This window comes from Eubalaena glacialis, chromosome 10 (genome assembly GCF_028564815.1).
Source record: "Eubalaena glacialis isolate mEubGla1 chromosome 10, mEubGla1.1.hap2.+ XY, whole genome shotgun sequence".
In the NCBI taxonomy this organism is placed as follows: Eukaryota; Metazoa; Chordata; class Mammalia; order Artiodactyla; family Balaenidae; genus Eubalaena; species Eubalaena glacialis.
The window spans coordinates 8,032,041-8,053,258 of NC_083725.1; the positions used below are offsets into that span (position 1 = coordinate 8,032,041).

At 43.7% G+C, this 21,218-nt stretch overlaps 1 protein-coding gene across 1 annotated transcript; it reads right to left on the reverse strand.

The window, feature by feature from the left end:
• Positions 1 to 1,702: 1,702 nt before the first annotated feature.
• On the reverse strand, positions 1,703 to 21,008 carry DDX25 (DEAD-box helicase 25). The gene is made up of 12 exons (XM_061202416.1): positions 20,860 to 21,008; positions 20,174 to 20,240; positions 19,877 to 19,921; positions 19,235 to 19,370; positions 17,945 to 18,037; positions 17,731 to 17,833; positions 16,053 to 16,167; positions 14,942 to 15,119; positions 6,576 to 6,813; positions 5,229 to 5,391; positions 2,999 to 3,187; positions 1,703 to 1,817 (listed from the first exon to the last, which is right to left on the reverse strand). Exons 1-12 carry the CDS (start codon positions 20,920 to 20,922, stop codon positions 1,756 to 1,758), a joined length of 1,452 nt encoding a protein of 483 aa, XP_061058399.1. The 5' UTR covers positions 20,923 to 21,008; the 3' UTR covers positions 1,703 to 1,755.
• Positions 21,009 to 21,218: the final 210 nt, after the last annotated feature.

A 21,218-nucleotide genomic window follows, 5' to 3' on the forward strand; every position in this document is an offset into this window, starting at 1 on the left:
CAGAGAGGAAGGCAGACATACCATAAGGAGAACACGAGTGGACCTTCAGAGGCAGAAGCTCTACTTTTTATAGATTCTCTCCCTGGGACTTCTCTTTGCCTCGGCATCTCCTCCCTAAGACAGTGGTCTTTAAGACCTGTTGCTTTACCTGTTTTCAGCTCCCTTAGGTTAACTGTGTTTCTGAGCTCTACCCTAAGAGAGTTTGGTTTTTGGTGTACACTATGGGGAAGAAATCTGTATTTTTTCCCCAAGTTCTCCAGGTAATTCTGGCAATCAGCTGGGTCTGGAACACTGTCTCGGTGGATCTGTGTCAGGTGACTGCAAGGAGGTACTAAGTACCCGAGGAGAGGCACCATGCAACTCATGTTCTCTCTTATAAGAGGAGATACAATGTCTTCTCCTCTGGGAAACTGGCCCCGACGGTGTTTGGGGTGCCTCCTCTGAACCCCTTCCTTAAGCAAAGATCATTATTAAAATAATGCTGGCTTATTCTGAGTCTCTGCTGTGAGACTCTGAATTCTGAAATGACTGGTACATCTTATTCATCTCTCTTCCTTGGTGTTTAGCATAAAGGGTGCACGATAAATATCTGTTGTGGGGTGAGGAGGCTGAACGATTTTCATGTATTTCTGAGCCCTGCCCACAGGATACAACATGGGCAGGTGACATGCACGTGGAATATCAGAAGACACAGGCCAGAAACACCCCTCCACACGGGGATGACAGGCGCATTCACTGAGGCTGCTGGCGGCAGTCTGCTGTGACAGAGCTGGGGCCCGGCTCTGGCTGTGGGCTGCAAAACCTGCTCAGGCTTTCTGGGAGAGTATCGATTTCCCCCCCTTTTTCCCAAGCCCACTGCTTCACTTTTTAGGAGCAAATGTGAGAAATGAGAAGCAGCTCAATGGGACTTGCAGGAAAACATCCAGGATTCTCAGATACACCATTAAGTTCTTAAAAGCGAAACCCTTTGGCTCCCTGAAGTGTCACCTCTTTACTAAGGCAAGTGGGTTCCCCCCACCTCCACCGCCTGTTTTTAAGAAATGTCTATAATAAAGCCACATTTTCAGAGACTATGAAATAACTGATGATGGATTAAATCTTCTCTAATTTGAAGACATTAAGAAGTAAAATACAAAAATATCTTGAAATTCTGTGTGTTGGTTGAAACACTAAAAAAAGAAGCAAAATACTCTCTTTCAAATTGTTTTACTTTGTGAAGGTTTCACCCTGCACTCACACGTGAGAGTGTATGTCTGTGCGGGGGTGGGGGGGGTGCAGGGGTGCGTGCATGTGTGGGGAGGGGACGAGGGGGAGGGAGGGAAGACACTAGGGGTGGGAGGGGCAGCAGTGAGCAAGTCTGAAGACGTGTGGTTTTTTCACTTGTCGACCAACTCAAATTCCAGAAACAGTGACGTTCTACTGCCATCTCGCGGCACCGTGAGATATTCACAGGCAGCATGACCTGCTCAGATTCTATAAACTAAATCCCACAACAACCCAGTAGCCCACGCAAAGATGTTTATCTGTGAAAAGATTGGAATAAGAAATAATCTCCCTTTTTTTACTCAAAAGGATCAAGTGCTTCGCATCAATTTGGTTCAGAAAGACCTCAGGTCTTAAAACTAAGGCTACCACGACATTTATTTTGCCATATATTAACAGTTTCATGTTGAAAAAGGCTCAACATAAAAAATCGCTTTCAAAACCTACATTGTCGCATAAACCAGAATACTTGTAAATGATAAAGTTCTTTCTTCAGTATTCAATCTTTTCAATTTCATCCATGTCTTCAGGGTCGAGTTGCTTAATATTACTGTCTAAAAGAACAAAAGAGAATGGAACAGTCTTATCCCAGGGCCTAAACGAAATTTCATTCCATCCCATTATATTTCTGAAGATAGTGACACCTTGTATGGAAAGCCTCGAGACACTGGGACATTCCCTAGATTAGGTAAGGAAGGGATGGTATCCAAATAACCAATCCATACTAACTACAATGGCATCAAATGCACCAGACAAGACAACATACATGTCTAAATACTGTGGGGCAGAAAAAAATCACCAGAGTGCAGAGAGGGGAAGGTGGGAACCTGGGAAGGTGCCTGGCTGAGCTCAGGAGGGTGAAGTGGGCGTGTGCATTGGGGGGGGGGCTTTGCTGAATGGCAACAGGGAGTGTTGATTACCATAGCAACAGTAATCTTAATGGTTCTTTCTCCGCCCCCATCCCTCCTCCGTTATCCTAACGCAGGGGTGCTTAATCAACTTCCCTGAAGGGTCCACAGCCAGTCTGCAAACCTTTTAAAATTATATTCCAAATTGCACACATGTGCCTGTGTGCATTTCCCCGGGGATAGTGTCCTTTGCTTCCCACAGAGGTTAAGTACCATTGTCCTAAAGGTGAAAGATACATCTGGAGTCCTGCGAGGGTTCTTCCTCGCCTGCTCCGCAGCCATATCTATCCAGGGCCCTGGGGCAGGGGGACATCTCAGCTTCTGTTACCCTTCAAGTTTCCACCAGAGTGCAACACACCCATCCAAGAGCCCCAGCGGGTTAGCAGAGCCTGCCTTGTTTAGATGGCGGGGGTGGGGGGGCACTGGAGGAAGGCAGCAGGCCTCAGGATTTAGGACCGTCCTAGCTGGTCGCTGGGGCAACAGGAAGGGAAAAACGTACATAAAAAAGGAAGCTGGGGACACAATATAATCTTAAAGGAGCTTATTACTTTGCCTAGGGTGGTTCTTCATGGATGTAAAATCTGCTCCAGATCCCAGAATGAGCAATAAAATAGAAATATGAGCTCATATCAATTCCACTTGGTTTTCACATCTTCCTTTAGTTACCCCTGCCTCCTGTTAGGAACTCTGGCACTAAGAAGTAGAAGCCTACTCCCTGGCTCCTGCCCCCACCCAATCACGAGCCTCTGGGCTCGAGGTCCACGACACACATCGTCACTGTCAACGTGGGCAGGTCCACAGCTCTGAGCATGAAGGGTATTACTCACTGAAGTGGTCCTGGATCTTCATCAGCAGGGGCAGCTTATCCACCTCGATCATGTTGAAGGCAAGGCCTTTCTTCCCAAAGCGGCCTGTCCGCCCAATACGGTGGAGGTAGGTCTCATAGTCTGGCTCCTCTGCTCGGTTCACAGGCAGGTCAAAGTTCACAACAATCGTGACTTGCTTCACATCAATCCCTGGAAGAGGAACGACACTGCAGGGTCCTGCAACTTTTTCCTCAGGACATAGCTATTCAAGAACCACATTTGCCAAGGGAATTCTCATTTAATAGACACAATCTGTAAATCAAACCTGCTTTTACGTAAATGAAATAGGTCCTTTGGTCAGGCAGTTTGCTTGCAAGTATGTATGTCTATGATGCTGGATAAAGAGTGTCAGTAGAAGCGAATTATACAGAAGTCTAAATATGTACAAAGCGCGTGTGCGTGCGTGCGTGTGTGTGCGCGCGCATGTGTGTGTGTGTGTTGGGGAGGGGCTCTCAGCAGGTCACAGAGCCCTTCCATCTTCTCCACCCCCACTGTGCTAAGTGCCCAGCAAGCCCCTTAGTCTCACATCCCCTTACCCATCACAGGGCCCCAGCTCCACCCCATTCCATGGCCATTGTTCTCGTCAGGTCATTTTATCCATTGCCTCAACTGTTACAACAATTTCCGGACTGGTCTCCCCAATCCCTCATCTCACACTCCTCTAATCGTCACCATGGTCACCACAGTAACGTCCAGAGCACTTGTGTTTAGAATCCAGCTGCCCAAACAGTACAGGATAAAGTACAAACAACTCAAGACTTCCAAGAGTTCTCCCCTTCCTTTCACACCTTTCACTCCTAATGTTTCCTAGGAAGACTTCTGCGCTCACCTAGCGCCTCCATTCCCCAACACTAATAAACTGTCTGGGTCATAATCCTTGTCCTCCCTGTACGGTGCTTTGACTCTGGAGGAATTTGTGCCCTCTTTTCTCTGGGGTCTGGAGTTGTGCTGTCCAGTATGGTAACCACTGGCCTTATGGTTATTTAAATTAATTCAAATTAAAAATCCAGTTCCTCAGCCATACTAGTCACACATCAAGTGCTCAATAGCCACCATATATGGCTTGGACAGCAGAGAATAGGAGATTTATATCAATGCAAAAATTTCTATTGGCTAGTGCTGGTCTAGAGAGCCAGGAGTCTAGGCAGCGTGCTCCCGAGGGGAAGGAACCTCGTCCTTTTTTAGGCGACTCCTCCAAATGCCAAGCTCAGCACTCATGGCAGGTCCTCCGTTCTATCTGGTGAACTAGTAATAAATTAGGAAACACGGTTTGAGTATGCGGTGTAGGCAAGGATACAGGAGGAATGAGGAAAGTACGAAGGCCCTCCTCTTGAAAAAACAAAGATTTTTCTTCCAGTAGTCAACAGTTTTAAAATTAAAAACACCTCAGAGATGACCAACATCATTAGTCATTAGGGAACACAAGTTGAAAACACGAGATACCACACAAATCTACTAGAAAGCTTAAGATGAAAAAAGAGTGTCAGTACCAATTACTGACAAGGACGGAGCACAACTGGACCTGGAACTCTCCTACATTGCTGGCAGAGATGCAAAAGGGCACAGCCACTCCGGAAAACAGTTCTGCAGTTTCCTATAAAGCTAAACATACACTTACCACATGACCCAGAAATCCTCCTCCTAGGCATTTACCCAAGAGAAATGAAAGCATATGTCCACATAAGCCTTACCCATGAATGTTTATTACAGCTTTAGTCCAAACAGCCCCAAGCTGTAACCAATCCAAATGTCCATCAGCTGGTGAATGGAAGACCTAATTGTGGTACGACCCATTCCATGGACTACTACTCAGCAATAACAAGGAATGACCTACTGATACATGTAACAACATTGATGAATTCCAAAGTATGATGTCAGGTGGAATAAATCAGACACAAAGGCTACCAACTGTATGATTTAACTTACATGTCATTCTGCAAAAGACAAAAATACAGAGACAGAAATCTGGTCAGTAGTTGGCAGGGGTCATTAGTCACAGAGATTGATTGAAAATGAGCACTGAGAAATTTTGAGGGGGGATGGAAATGTTCCATATTTTGATTACAGTGATGGGTACGTGACTATATATGTTTGTCAAAACTCTCTGAAACGTATCCTTAAAAAGAGTGAATTTTATCATATGTAAATGATACCTCAATAAACTTGACTTTAAGTGCATACACATACACACCTCGAGCACAGACGTTGGTTGTTATAAGAACTTTCTCCTTCCCATCTCGAAACCTCTGAATGACGGAAGCTCGCTGATCCACAGTCAGCTCTCCACTTAACAGAGACACCTGGTGGCCATCCTGCATCATCTCCACAGTCAACCATTTGGCATTTTGACGAGTCTGCACGAAAATCAAAACCCAGCATGGCGCCCAAGTTGAAGCAGCCTGGCTATGTGTGCAGCGCTCACATCTGCAGGGCATGGGAGCTGGGGGTGCTGCAGAGGAGTTTTGCTTCACCTTCCCTTTGGGGGCTAGAGGGATCTGAGAATGTGGCAGGGGATTCTCCCTCCCCCGTGCTTTTAAGGGGCACATCCTCTCAACCTGTCAGAGCTTTGGCTTCTCAGCCCTGAAACAGAGAATAAAATGCTCCGCCCACCTCTCATGGTGGTCTGATGACAAAATGAGGTAACCTAACAATGATGACATCCTTGTGTACGCCAGGTACTTTGCTAAAACCTTTACGTGCATCAAGTTCATCTGCTTTCCTAATGATCTGATGAAGTAGCTACCTAAGTTCATTTAAAAAAACTGAAAAATAAACCCAAAGCTTAAAACCATTAAGTGATTTGCCCAAGGTCACATGGCTAGTCCACGGCAGAGCTGAGCTTTCCTTTACTCTACAAGTATGTTTCCAGGGCCATCCACGTGCTGGGTGGGGCTATTCTAGGGTGGGGGCATGAAGATGAGTGGAACAGGTGAGAGCCTGCTCTCACAGAGCTGACAGTGTGCACATGGTGGTGAAAAAATACAACCAAGACACGAACACGAAAAATGTCAGATAGGAAGAGTAAATACGAAAATAAAAACAAGGGGCTGTCAATAGTGAGTGACTGAGTGGCTGCTTTGCTCATAGTAAGTTAGGAGTAGAAGAGACCATTCTTAACCTGATAAAGGGTATCTATGGAAACACTACAATAAACATCAACCTGAATAGGGAAGTGTTAGAAGCAGTCCCTCTAAAAGAAGGATGCCCAGGGAGTTCCCTGGTGGCCTAGTAGTTAGGATTCCGGCTTTCACTGCCGTGGCCCAGGTTAAATCCCTTGTCAGGCAACTGAGATGCCACAAGCAGCGCGGCGCGACCAAAAAAGAAAGAAAAAAAGAAATAAAAGAAGGATGCCCTCTGTTTCACATCATATTGAAGTCCTATTCCATTACTTCAGTTTCACCCATAAAATACAGATAATCTCTATTCAGAGCTGCTCTGAAGATTAAACAACACAATGTACAAAAAGCACCAAACGCGGTGCCCGGCTCCACCTGCACAGAAATCTGGGCACGAGTAAGACAAGTCCCGGCGGACTCACCTGGCAGAATATGATGGCCTGGCCAACGGTGATGCCACCGTAAATGTTGCACAGAGCCTGGTACTTGTCTTTCCTGCTCCTGCACAACACGTAATACTGTCGGATGTTGTTCAGGGTCAGCTCCTCTTTTCGTAACTTGATAACGTTGGGGTCAGGAATGATCCGCTCTGCAAACTGCCACACGGAGTCTTCAAAGGTCGCTGAAAAGAGGAGCATCTGGCACTTGGAGGGTAAAGCTCTACGAGAGAGGAGGGAAGAAGGCCGTCACCCGATGGCCAGGCCTGTCCCTCTCCTGGGGGGGCAACTTCCAGCACTTGATGCCCACGGCCATCAGCTGCCCTCCACGCCCCTGCTCCGGGGTGACCGTGAAAGGTGCTGCGGCCACGACAACTACACCTGCTGCAGAGCGCCACGTGTCAGCCCCTCCTGCCCACCAAGAATTTGGGAAAATGGATACACTGAATGTGGGGCTCCAGAGTGAAGTTTAGGTAAGTGATCTGGGTTTTCATGCCAGTCTTCTCCTTAGGAAAGACGGGCTCGTGGAGCCTAGGGTGTTAGTCTAGGTGCTGTTTACGGCAATCATCCTGCACAAGTTCCACGCGGATGAAGGGCACAGAGGCTCATCATTCGATGGCAGGTGTTCTGTCTCTGGGGCGGGAAAGAACAGCCACATTAAGTCTATTTGGAATGGGAAGGACTTGGATATAAATAAAAGGGGAGCAGAAGGGGAAGATGCTACTGCATGTGGAATGTAAACTGAACCCACAGTGAACACAGGCTAATTGATACCAAGTGCAAAAAAAAGGCAAAATGAGTGTACGGAGTCAGCAGTCAGGATACAGCTACGCCTGTGGAGGAGAGAGGGGCGGGTGACAGGAAAGGGGCTGCAGGGGATTTCCGGGGTGCCAGTTAAGTTCTGTGTCTTGATCTGGGCCATTGTCCCATGAGCATAGCCCCTCTGTGATAGTTCACCCAGCAGTACACTTAGGATTTGTATATTTCTCTGTCCATATTTTACACATCAATTAAAAAGTTAATTTTTTAAACAACAAAATAGAAGAGAGACCAGAGAGGAATCACTGCCTTTGAGAAGACAACAGAGCACTTAGAGAATGAGCAGTCAGGGCTACAAGGGAGCAGGTGAGCTCATACAGTCCAGTGATTCCCAGACATTCTTTCAAGCCTGGGACCTGAATCATCTGGGAGCTTTTCAAACAACAATCGGACCGATTTCTGGTTGGCCACAGGAGACTACGTCTGTTACCTTCTCAGTGTCCAGCATCCCACTAATGTGACTATAAAGTGATTAAGATATGAACTTACAAAACGTGCAGAATAAGAGGAGAGAAACGGGTGGATGAGATATTTCAATATATTTTTGCAAGACGGAAAAGCGTGATAACCGAGAAGGTGGATGAAGCTACAATATGAGCGCCACAGAGGGAAGAGCTGATGCAAAGGCAGCCGTTCCCTCAGAACCACTGGGAGGTCTAGGACGTGCAAGACCAGAGGCCTGGTGGGGGTAGGGGGAGGGCTGTGAGAAGACATGCGGAGAATCTGTACAGCAGGCTGCGTCGCTCGGCCATCTGTTCTCCCACACCCTTCACCTGGAAAAAGAGGGCACTAGGACTGGTGTCCCAAGGCTGCGGCCATTTCATTCCAGAAAGAAAGCTTATACAAACTGTCCAAGGGAAGGAAACATGGGCTGTTCTGCAGAACACACTGGATTTTGAAGACTCAGTATGAAAAGAAAGAATGCAAAGTATTTCATTAACAATTTTTAGATTGGTAACATTACTTGCTAAGATGCTATTTTTGATATGTCACGTTAAATAAAATATTTTATAACATGAATTTCACCTGTTTCTTTTTTAATGTGGCTATCTGAAAAATTTTAAATTACACATGTGGCTTACATTATATTTCTATTGGACAGTGCTGTGACTTAATGTATTTTAAGCAAAAGAAAGGAAAACTGAACAATGGAGGGATGAACAACCAACATAAATACTCTATCTAATTTTACTTAATATTCTTTTTAGTAGAAAGCCCTTTTTGACTATTGAATCTTCCCTGGACTTCCGCATCTTTTACTCACTGTTACATTTAAACATACCAACTTATCGGTAGGCGATGGCAAGAAGGGAGTCTTGCTTGATCTTGGGCCCACGTTTTTTTAAATAGGAAGGCTGGATGAAAATATATACAAGCAGCAGCTGGACCCCACCCTTCTCTGGCAGCTAAGCTTGTACAAGCAGAAGAGCCTCAGCAGACGGTGAGGACAAAGCAGACAGCTGAATAGGGGATCAAGTGAAAATACGTATACTGAACGATGGACCCCTCCCAGCCCATCCACCGGAGCATCCTGCTCTGCTCCCAAGATGCCAGCAACGGAGTGTCCCAGGAAGGAGATTAGAGACACTACCTACTCCTAAAGACCTCCAGGTGACAAGCATCCTAAAGTGAAGCTTCCAAGTTACAAGCCCCAACCGTGCACACAGAGCTGTCGATAAATAAGCTTTCTAGTTCCTCAGCTTGGGTTATGAAAGGCTAGTGCAGGGTCACCAGATGTGAGGAGGAAAGATCCGCCACAAAGACAGACTGTAGCCAACAAACACAAAAGGAAACTTAGATCACTCAGAGACAGGGTTGAGAACGGAAAAAAATTTTAATGCTATAATTAATATCCTCAAAGAGGTAACTGTAGATATCACGTATCTTTCTTGTGTTATGGATGTTTTGCATCCATAAGACAAGAAAAGGAAGCTATGGAAAAGAAACAGAGGACAATGCCGGTATGATCCAGACAGGACAGAAAAAGGCTAACCGACTGTGTTATTTTAGTGACGGATGGAATGACACATACAACTGGGTTAAAGAGGTAAATAATGCAAACAGAGCAGACTGCACCAAATGAAGGGATGAATTCGGGACTAGGCCTGGCGGAGAAGGGATGTGGAAAGCATATATGGAAACTGAATCGCACAAGTTCAGGATGAGACAGGCAATACTTCTAAATTAAGTTTTTTGCCTCCTCCAAACACACCAGGGCTCAGCTGAAAGAGTTTGCCCACATCATGCAAAGGGACACGTGTGACTGTATCTTTCCCTTGCCATCCCTATGAAACTGAGTAAAGTTACATTTCCTGGTTCAGAGGCTGCAAGTAAAGTGTCCTGCGGGTGAACAAGGCGGGAACTTTTGATAACAGACGTCTTTCCTCTCTCAGTGTAGAGTGGAGTGTCTCAGATCTTACCAGAGACCATGCTTCTACAGTATATCCAGTGAGATTTCAAATCACGGCCAACACAAAATACACGCCTCCCACCCCCGAATCTCTTAGGTACTTGGTTTTGAAAAAATGGAGTCTCAAAACATCTTTTTGGCTTCTATGAAGTTTTTATACAGCACAGAAAATATACAACAGAAGACTGTTGACATTGTATCCAAATACAAACTAGCTTTTGTTCAACTCCCTGCATGAGCAGCAGTGCAAATGTATATTCTGGCATATTCCATTCAGTCTATAAATTCCTTATCAAAGAACATGAAAAGATCTTACCAGCTAAATGTCCTGCATCCTTTGTACACAATACTTCTAAAAACACATACAATTTGCTTACCTGTGATATTGAGCTTTTCATTACCAAAGTTTTGGGTCACTTTGTTATTTCAAACTTGCAGAAGCCTTAATAAGATTTCTAACTGTGCAGAAATGGACGTAGAGCCACCTCAGATGTGTGCCTACGAGATGCCTGCCATTGTAGCTGGCCAGTGAAAAGATTTAAAATGTTGGCCTATTTTCAAAGTTTGAGACAAAAAGAATGTCCAACTCCAACTTGGAAATATGTCAAGGATGAGAATGGAGAAAAAGATTATAGTAAAATAGAAATACCACACTGTTTCTCCACAGCTGTCTGGTGACTTGTGAAGAGGCCTCGTACTGACTGCACCTGGGCTGTCTGGTGTTCTGTAAAGGTTGCAACAAAAACTTGTAGCAAAAAATGACTCATTTTTCCTTTTTTTAGGAATAAAACTGCTGCAGAAGTCAAAAAATGTCACCAGAAAAGGACAGCCAAGTTGAGGACTTTCTTATTTCTTTACTAAATTTGTAAAGAATCCATCTTTCAGTTTGACAAGCTTAAGTCACCTCTGTGCTTTCTAATCATGTTCCCTGAGGAGAAGAGGTTTCACTTACGATGACATCTAATAGACTTCAGAGTGCTTGAAAATGATGGACATTTTAGACATGGATACCCTAAACGATGGATTTATAGATGCAAAGGATCTGAATGACAAACAGTTGGTCCACAGAAACGAGCCTGCAGATACAGTGGAAGAACATTTTGAAGGAGCTAGAAATTGATTCTTGCAAGTCTAAAAACCACTGTTGCTAGTAGGTAAACTCCTAAGTACTCTATGCTTGAACACTTTTGTTCAGAGGATATCACACTGGACTGATACCAAGAATCAGTGTGGGCTTCTACTATATATAAAATAGATAACTAATAACGACCTACTGTATAGCACAGGGAACTCAAATCAACACTCTGTAATGACATATATCAAAAAAGAATCTAAAGAAGACTGGATATATGTATACCTATAACAGATTCACTTTGCTGTACAGCAGAAAACTAACACAACACTGTAAATCAACTATACTCCAAAAAAAAAAAAAAAAAAGAATCAGTGTGGGCTTAATAAGGGCAGAGCTGCAAGTCAAAATGAATTTTAGATTTGACTGTATTCTGTTTTACTGCCACATACAAGAAAAGAGGGCTGCAGGGAGTTCAGAGGATACTGGAAAAGAGAGAGTCAAAACATCTTACCACACTGTGAGACAGAAAATAAAGTGTCATTATTGTGTCTGTCATTAAATATAGGTACAGTAAGTCCCCTACATACGAAACTTCAAGTTGCGAACCTTCAAAGATGCGGATGTGTGTTCACATGTCCAATCACGTACGTTAGTTCACGTGTCTGGCGTACGTTGTCACATGCATGCATCCTCTACAAGTGGTTGTGCTTTTGTGTACTTTACTGTGCCATACTGTATAGAGTACAGTAGTACAGTATCTTTATTTGAAGCAAGAGGACTTCACTGAACTCCTTGCTGTGCAACACAAGGAGTTTACTAATGAAGACCTGATGGAATTGGAGGCCCAGAGAAAGGACAAAGAGAGAAAAGAGGAAGAAGTAACTGAAGAACTGAAGAGATTCACGACTCAGGAAATGGCAAGGGGATTTTCTTTATTTGAGGAGGCACTGTTAGTTTGTGACGCATAGGACCCGAACGCAGAATGGTACATGAAGGTTGCAGCAGCCATTCAGAATGCAATCCATTGCTACCGTGTCATCTATGATGAGAAAAAAAGAGCTACTACCCAGACGTCACTGGATCGTTTTTTCAAGAGGGTAGACAGAATTGAATCCAGCAAGGAACCAGAACGTGTGCCATCAGCGTCAGGTGTGAGTGAAATTGCAGCTCGCCCTCCGTTTCCTATTGCTGACGATCCTTCAGCTCTACCACCTCCCACCTCCTCTCCCTCCTCCAGTCAGTAACTCTTCTTGCCTGTTCACTCGATGCCAGACCCTGGATGCCAGCTGTTGTACTGTACTACTGTACTTTTCAAGGTACTGTACTTGAAAAGTAAGTAAGATTAAAAATGTTTTATTTTTTGTGTTTGTTTTTTATGTATTATTTGTGTGAAAAGCATTATGAACCTATTACAGTACAGTACGATATAGCCAATTGTGCTAGTTGGGTACCTAGGCTAACTTTGTTGGACTTATGAACAAACTGGACTTAACAAACACGCCCTCGGAACGGAACTCATTTGTATGTGGGGACTTACTGTAATATGTTTAATTAGTTCTATCGTATTTACGTTCTCCTCATAAATACTTCCATAATTATGTATCTTAAGTATATACAATAGGGAATTCCAGAGAGGTCCAGTGGTCAGGACTCGGTGTTCTCACTGCTGAGGGCCCAGGTTCAATCCCTGGTTGGAGAACTAAGATCCTGTAAGCTGTGTGGTGTGGCCAAAAAAAAAGAAAAAAAAAAAGAATATACAATAGCACAGCCTCCAAAATTTAAGCAGCCAATCATGTTTAAAAAAATTAAATTGCTATATCAGAGATGAAACATTATTGTTGTATTTTTCTCATACATATTATTTAATTAGTTCTCCTATGAATTACTACTAATTGCCAGTTTAATTTTTTTTTTTTTTTAATTTTTATTTATTTATGGCTGTGTTGGATCTTCGTTTCTGTGCGAGGGCTTTCTCTAGTTGCGGCAAGCGGGGGCCGCTCTTCATCGCGGTGCGCGGGCCTCTCACTATCGCAGCCTCTCTTGTTGCGGAGCACAGGCTCCAGACGCGCAGGCTCAGCAATTGTGGCTCACGGGCCTAGTCGCTCCGCGGCATGTGGGATCTTCCCAGACCAGGGCTCGAACCCGTGTCCCCTGCATTGGCAGGCAGATTCTCAACCACTGCGCCACCAGGGAAGCCCTAATTGCCAGTTTAGTTCTACAGTTTTGTTTAAATAGTAGCACTAATGCAACAGAAAAGTACAGAATAATACATAATTTCAAATAAACATATATTTTCCATATTTTTATGTTAAAGTAACACATGTATGATTATTTCTTCTGTATTATAGTTTTATATATATATGAGATATATGTGTGTGTATGTATGTACATACATATTTGCCTGCTATGACTGTATCCCGGGTTGTCTTCCTAAAAAGTTGGTCACCGCAGGGAAAGAAGTAACAAGAAATTTGCCCAGATCTGGCAGGCACAAGTTTTGGGAATGAAAAGAGTGTACCATGTGTCTAGTACCATGAAGAAAAAAAAGATCTGAACCAAAGCACAACACTGAGAAGTTTCAGTACATCCTGGAGAAAAAGATTCCAAAACCTTCTAGCGAGGAAAAAACAGATCACAGACAAAAGTCTTAGGATCAGGATGACATTAAACCTTCCAGCAGCAACACTGCAAACAGTATTAATTATAGTAAAAAAACCACCACTCTTCTGTTTTCAACACTGTCTCCGAATTTATAGGGAGAAAGCTTTTCAAGACAGAATTCCACATCCAGGGAAACTCAACCCAAAGATCAAATTTACAGGTACAATAAAAACATTTTCAGACAAGCAGGGGCTAGAAAATGAACTTCCTACACATCCTTTTGCAGGAAGCCATTAGCAGATACGTTCCAGCATATTCAGTAAACCAACAGTAAACCAAGAAAAAGGACCCACAAGACAGAAGATTGAAAACTGTTAATGAGGACAGGGGAAGCCTGTAATGCGGCTGTGACCACAGGACCGGAGCGCAACCAGCCCGGGCTGAAACCGGAGACAGTGAGTGTGGGAGATCTTCCGGAAAAAAAAGAAACCGATGGAATTTTAAGATGTATTTGACTATCTGGAGATATCACTGACATATGACACGTATGATGAAACAGGCAGAGAAAAATTAAAGACCGCTACACAGTGACAGTAACCAAATGAAGAAAAACAGGCAACTCTAGGGGGAGAAGCACAAGAAAAACATAATTATAGTAACTCAATACTCAGCAGTGAACGCTATTTGTGTTGTGATAATGATATCAATACCAGCTGTGAAGGTAACCAACAATGTTGTATATAATAAATATACAACGAGAAATAGCAATGGGAGCAGGTTATTTAAAGATATGAAAGTTAATGTCATAACGGACAGTATTCTCTAGGGGTTGGGGCAGGGGATTACTGGTTATCATTACAAGTCTTTCAATATTATACTTGAATTTAACACAGTGTATAAACACTTTATTTAAAAATGAGCGATGCAGACTCTTAAAGCCCACTCCCAGAAATTCTGATTCAGTAAGGTTCAGGTTAGGCCTGATAATCTGCAATTTTAAGCCCCTTGGTGATCCTGGGAGAGAGGCCTAGGAAATAGACAGGATTTATTTAACAACTTACAGGCAAAGTCAGGACTAGATACTAGGCTCCTGATCCCAGGCTACTGTGTCCTCACGATAGCGCTATCAGGTTTTAATGAATTCTCTTTAGAATTTTGCTCAAATATAAGATAACTGGCAAAATTTGGTGCAGACCCACTGTATATGGATTCCATCTGTAAGCCTGCAGCACAAGAGTAAAGCAATCAGGCAAGATTACAAAATGAAGTTGGGAAATTACAGCAGGCTGAAGGCCCATTGAGCTGGTGAAAATAATAAAAACCCAACTTATTTTAAAGGTGAAAGAAGTGGGGAATAAGCAGTAAAGACAATTAGGAGCAGCAGACAAATGAAATTCCTCCTCTGGACAGAAGATCCAGGAAGAAAAGGCTGGATGTGAAGGTTACCTTTGAATACGAATGCTTTGGTCTGAGAATCCTTGCGTGTCGATCATCACATCTGCTTCATCCAGGACAAACACACGAATCTTAGTCAAATCAATTAATTTTTGCTTGAAACACCAATCTAGGACAGTCCCAGGAGTGCCAATTATGATCTGTTTGGTGACATCAGTGCCTCTGGCAACTAGGGGGAAAAGGAAAAGGGTTTAAAGGCTTCCTTCAGACGCAAACAACTCTAACCATCCACAATTCCCGGTAATGAAACACATTTCGTAATGGCTTTCCAAGTGCCAACCCTGAGGGTCTTTGTGGTTTTTGATTTTACAGAGTTTTAGGATAAATTCCCAAGTTTCTAGGTTTACAGTAATGATAATAGTCGTGCATATTTGATTCTGCGCCACGGTCATCTAAAAAGCCACCCTGCAGCATTCCCATTGTCCTACAGAAACACTGGCACAGCAGTGAAAGGCCTACAAACCTTCCCCAAATGGAAAACAACCAAAATGTCTCAACAGGTTACATGAAATAAATGACAGAACATTATACAGCTAGTCAAAAGAATGAGGTGGGGCTATACATACTGACATGAAAAGATGTTTAAAACGCGTAAGATTTTGAACAGTGTGAAAAAAAATGCTCCCATTTTTGTAAGCACTCAAAAACAAAACAAAAAAACACACAAAGATTTGTTAACAAAACCATAGCTGTCTTTGGAAATAGGTTTTTGAAAGAATTTTCACTTTTACCTTTGAATTTTCTGTGTTTTAAAGTTTTTTTGTTCACTTTATGCATGTAATACTTTAATGAAAAAGTGAAACAATAAAAGCTGTTCTGCACAAAACAACTGAGCCTCACAGAAAAGAACAAGCAAAAGCACCCTCTTCTGGGCTGTGGGAATGATGCAGCTAACATTTACTGGGTCCTTATTACGTGCCAGGGGTGTGCACAGTGCTTTATCTGTATCATTTTATTTAATTCCAGTAACAACTCTATGATATAGGTGCCATTATATCCACCACTTTAGAGGCAAGAAAGCAGAGAAGGTATATACCACGACTGTGTTAGTGGTGCAGTCGGGATTTAAAATATCAGCCAGGGCTGGCTTGCTGGTACATACTTCGATTCCCTCGAACGGCGTACATCACTTGAACATCCACACAGAATTTCCCCATCCGTTCGACCACACGGCCAGTTTGCAGAGCCAGTTCATAAGTAGGAGCCAAGCAGAGGCACTGAGAGAGGGAGCGAGAGAGAAGCGGGGAAGGAGAAAGGTTCATAACAGCCATCATGCAATTCTGAAATACAATTAAAATTTGTGGAGGAAGAGGCACAGAAGTGAAACTGGAGATTTTGGTTGAACAGAATATTTTTACTTGAATACAACTTAGCAGCTGACAGATCTGGGGTGAATGTTGAGTATGGAAGGGGAGAAGGGGCTGAAGGATGGAGAAGCAGCTTCCTTTTATACATTCCTCTCTGAAAGGTCATGAAGAAACACAGGTTATGGGTCACGCTGTTTTGGTAGGGGAAAAATGGGATGAAGGGGGGCTGGGAATCAAAAAGAGAAGGGATGCAAGACTAATTACAGCTTGAGTGTGGTCCCCATCACCTCTTCCCTGATATTAAAAGTCTGCCCATTTCCAGAGCACTCCCTGCTTGGTCCAATCCATCTTACACATCTCTGGCAGAATGTTCCCTGAAACTCTTTCATTTGTTACTTCCATCCCCCCTATAAATGGTGGCTGTTGATGAATGAAGATGTCGATGGAAGAAACTGGTGATATTTAACGCATTTCTGAACTTCAATTAAGGATCTGAGATAGAGAGAGGCAAACACAGCTCAAGTGATAAAAACAGTTTCCACACACATTTCTCAACATGTGTTCAAGCATGGCTTCTCCTAAAGGATTTTTACTCATGAAATCAAACCCCAGATATAAATTTCTCTGAACTTGTCTAAAGAAAGCACAGAATTTCCTATGCCTGCCACTAGTCACCCACATCCATGTCCACAGGTTATCTTGCTGCGCAGGTTGTAAACCTCCTGAGGGAATCCTTGCTGCCCCATAGCTTTGAGCGCACCCAACACTTGGGTTCCCAGTTTGTCAACCAAGTTGATGAACACAGGTTGGAGAAAGAGGAAAAGATCACCAGATACTTTCCATGTATTGACACTAGGTTGGGAGAAGGGCAAGCGCAGTTCCAGCCCCTGCTCAGTCGCTCTCTGACAACTGTGACCTCACGTGTGACCTTTCCCTCTCCAAGCCTCTGTTTCCTTCTCCACTAAACGAGTAGGAGGGACTGGGTGACCTACAGCTATACAGCTATCACTACTGAACGCTCACTTTGTTGAGCACGGTGCTAAAAATGTACATTCATTCACTCAATCTGCATGACAATCCTATGAGGCAGGTATTCATTCATTCATTCATTCAACGTTTAAGGAGTGGTTTCTACAAGCCAAGCACTGTGACTGGCGTTAGGGTTCAAGGGTGAACAGAATAACTGTGATCCATACCTTTGTAAGTGTTATCTTTACTGACAAGAAAACATACTCCAAAAGATTTACGACCTCGCCTAAGACTTTCAGCTGGCAAGTAGAGAGGCTGGAATTGGAACCAGTCAAACTGTAAAGCCTGTGCTCTCAATCACTGCCCCGTACTGCTGCGCAATACTCTGATCTTATGAAAGAACGTCTAGTCTAAATACCATCACGTCATTGCAGCAATATTGCCTATGACTAAAATATCTTTGGCACCGCAAGCATCCCCATCTCTCTCCCAGCCCTTCCTTACCTGTGGAAACAATTCCAAGGCATTAACTCTGCTTAGCATTGCCAAGACAAAAGCAGCTGTCTTTCCTGTTCCAGACTGACTCTGGGCTATGAGGTTCTGAGGTCTGTAGAAAAGAGGATATGCTGGACATAAACTGAATACAAGCTCCTGGGCATAAACTGAATATAAGAGACTAAAAATAACCAGTTGGAATACCACTACCCTAGAAACTCACGGATGTGCCAGCATCATAGGGAGAGCCATCTCTTGAATTTTGGATGGTCTATTAAATCCCATTGCATAGATCCCTTTTAGTAACTCTTCTTTTCTGTCAAAAAAAAAAAAAAAAATCAAATACTTAAGGTCTATGATGCGTCAGTAGCCTCAGAAATACAAACCTGAAAGGTGCATTTTTAAATTAGGCCACTTTGCAACTGGGTATAAAAAGTAGTATTTGGAAATATACAAGTTAAACCTCAACTCTCAAACATATACAATCATGACTGCACAGTTGGAGCAATAAAGTAATGTTATGTCATAAGCCCAGGCCAAGGACAGTAGTAAGGGCCTAACGTTGAACTTTCTCTTGAACCAAGAAAAAAAAAGGAAAAACTCATCTGATAGGAGTGCATCAATTTTCCAGTAGAGTTTTATTTTCCACACAAGCAGAAAACTGAGATTTATTGTTTATTTCTTTTTAGTCAATGACAAACTTTAATGTTTCAATGGCAATTTTCAGAGAAAACAAAATTTCATTTAGGTGATTCTTATATCAATTCTCTCTAGGAGCAGAAGACGCAATATTAGCTCATGCTCCTGAGCCAGTATTTTTAAATGCATCTTTCCTGGGGTCTCAGGATAGATGTCAGAAAGAGGATAAAGTGAAGTAGGCTGGAATACTTCCACTACAATGACATGCACATTTTGGACACGCTGAATTGGTAGATTAATTGGTAGATTACTGGCAGCCAACCTTTAATCATAAGTAAGCTTCTCCCCAACTAGAAAGCAGGCATTGGGATTTTGGATTTCCCCACTTACATAAGTCCGTATCAGTAACTCGACCTATTCAAATACATTTCCTTAATGCCAGCTGATAACTCCCTAGGAAATGCAAACCTATTTGGGAAAGTTATTCATTTAAATACCATCTGAGACAAAAAAAAATAATTAAAAAGGTAAAAGCTTGTAACTTATCTAAAGGGGTATTTGGGTCATCAAAATTCCTGTTATCTGTATTCTGGTATGGAGAGTAGCAATATGGCTGTGTCTGGCTTAGCTATCCCCCTTAGCACAGCAAGGTTAAAATATTTTACCATCAAAAATGTTCTCAAGTCGTTGGACAATTCAGGTATCCTAGTGTTCCTCTTTGAGCTATATTTTAATTGCATGCAAAATGTCCACATCTCATTTGAATATTGACCATTAGAACACCAAGGAGATCCTGATGATGATTATTAGCAGATTAGTTTGTTCTGTGCTATGCTCTCTGGAATTTTCCTACACTTAAAGTAAAAATACTCACAGCCGCAGCTCTTCAAATGTTTTCACTGAGTAGAGTGGAGAGCTGGGATCCTTTTGTAAGACTTCAACTCGGTGACTGGATTCTACTAAGGACTGCCGGATTAACTTGTTCAAGAGTGAATTAGCTGCCAATTCCACTAGAAAAACAAGGATAAAACAGGGGATATTGCAGGGGGAAAGTCAAGCCTCCTGAATGACATCTAACAAGTTGCTTCCTTCCATTCAGGGGTTGTATATCAAGCAACTGTTCCTACTCTCATTTTTCTTCCAAAAGAAGGTTCTAGAAAGAATGACACAGCACTGAGAATTCCTTTTTGTTTCCACGAGGATCCAGTTTCTTATGCTCTGTTGCTACACCAACCTCTAACCTCAACCAAGCCTACATCTATTGCCAGCAGACCTAATTTTTCCTTGCCAGCTGAAAATTCATAACCCGTTCCTGCATATTCTATTTCAATTTCCTCTAAAGAAGTAATCCTGACTCCTAAGTTAGTATTTCTTCTGACATTCACTATTTATAAAGAAAACAGAAGCAAAGATGGTTCTTTTCCAATTAAGATGGTATTATTCACCCACATTGTGAAAGTCATGATTAAAGGAAACAGAATGCCAGTAAATACACACAAATGAATTTATTTCCTACCTCCATCTTCTTCATCATCTTCTTCGGTGTTATTAACAGAACCGTCTAAAAGGATGGAAGAGAAACAACTGTAAAGATAAATGCCAAGCAGGAACGTCCAGCGTATCATCCCAGTTTCTCCTGCCGACTCTACAGTGTGTACAAAGGAAGGGTCAAGCAGTGGAGGAGTGGGTTAAAAGATTGGAAAGGTAGTGGAGGGTCTTGAATGTTAAATTAAGGGAGCCAAAATTGCCAGGGACATAAGGAAAGCAATGCTTTTTAAATGAACTGAGCCCAATCTTCTTTAACAACACTCACCTACGTTTGGAACGGTAGGACTCTTAATACCCCGAAGGTTCTTCCGGGGATGGATGACGTTTGAAAACTATTGAAAGATACAAATTTCAATCAATATGGGGAAGCAAGGCATCAAGCAGCCCAGTGCCACCCCCTAACACGGGCTGGAAGGGAGGCAGGGAAGGCCACGCCAATACTGCTTCCTTTGCGATATTATGTATTAACGGATTCCTTTGAGAAGCAGGTCTCCTGTATGAATTATCCTAAAATTGGAGGAGACTTTCTACTGCCCCTGTATATGAAGTTCCTCTTTATAAGCCTCGAGTCTAAATGTGACAGTCCTTGAGGGGTCACAGCACGAGCAAGGGATAGCTGATAGGAAAGCGCGTTGGTAGATGAGATGGAGGCTAGCTGAGGCTTAATGGTCAAATTGGGACAGTAGAAAACTCAGGGTCCACTTGGGGCTCCCAGCTGCTTTCCCTCCCGCAGGTGTCTTCATTTTGCCTTTTCAAACCAAAGGTCTTGTTTCTCTTGGGGTCTCCTTTCCCGTGGCCCTCTTCCAAATCCTTGTCACACCTCCCCTCCACCATCTGACACCCGGCTCCAAACCCTGGCGGAGCTCCCCCTTCCCCTCCCCAGCACATTTCCCTCCGGGAGTGCTGTTCTAGCCCCTGTCCCCTTGCCCTCCCCGGCTCGGTGGCAGTTACGTGGCCGTTCAGCCGCTCGCTCTCCGCAGCCCCTGCGTCGCCTCCCCAAAGTAACGACGCCATAACTGCGATCGCTGCTTCTGCTCCCAGCACGTGCGGCCGCCACAGGCGCCAGGTAGTGCCCGGCCTCACCCAGCGGCCAATGGGCTTTCTCGGGGTTGGGGGGCCGACCAGCCACCACGCGCAGGCGCCCGAACTCCGTGGTGGTGGGAGGAGTCGGGGGAGGAGGGCGGGGTCCGCGCAGGAGGGAGCGGGCTGTAGTGGTCTGCCAGCCCCCCAGTCAGCGCCAGGCGTTGGAAACCCGGCAGGGGCGCTATCGTGGTGAACTTTCGCCCGCGGCTGACCTCTGCTGAGCCAAC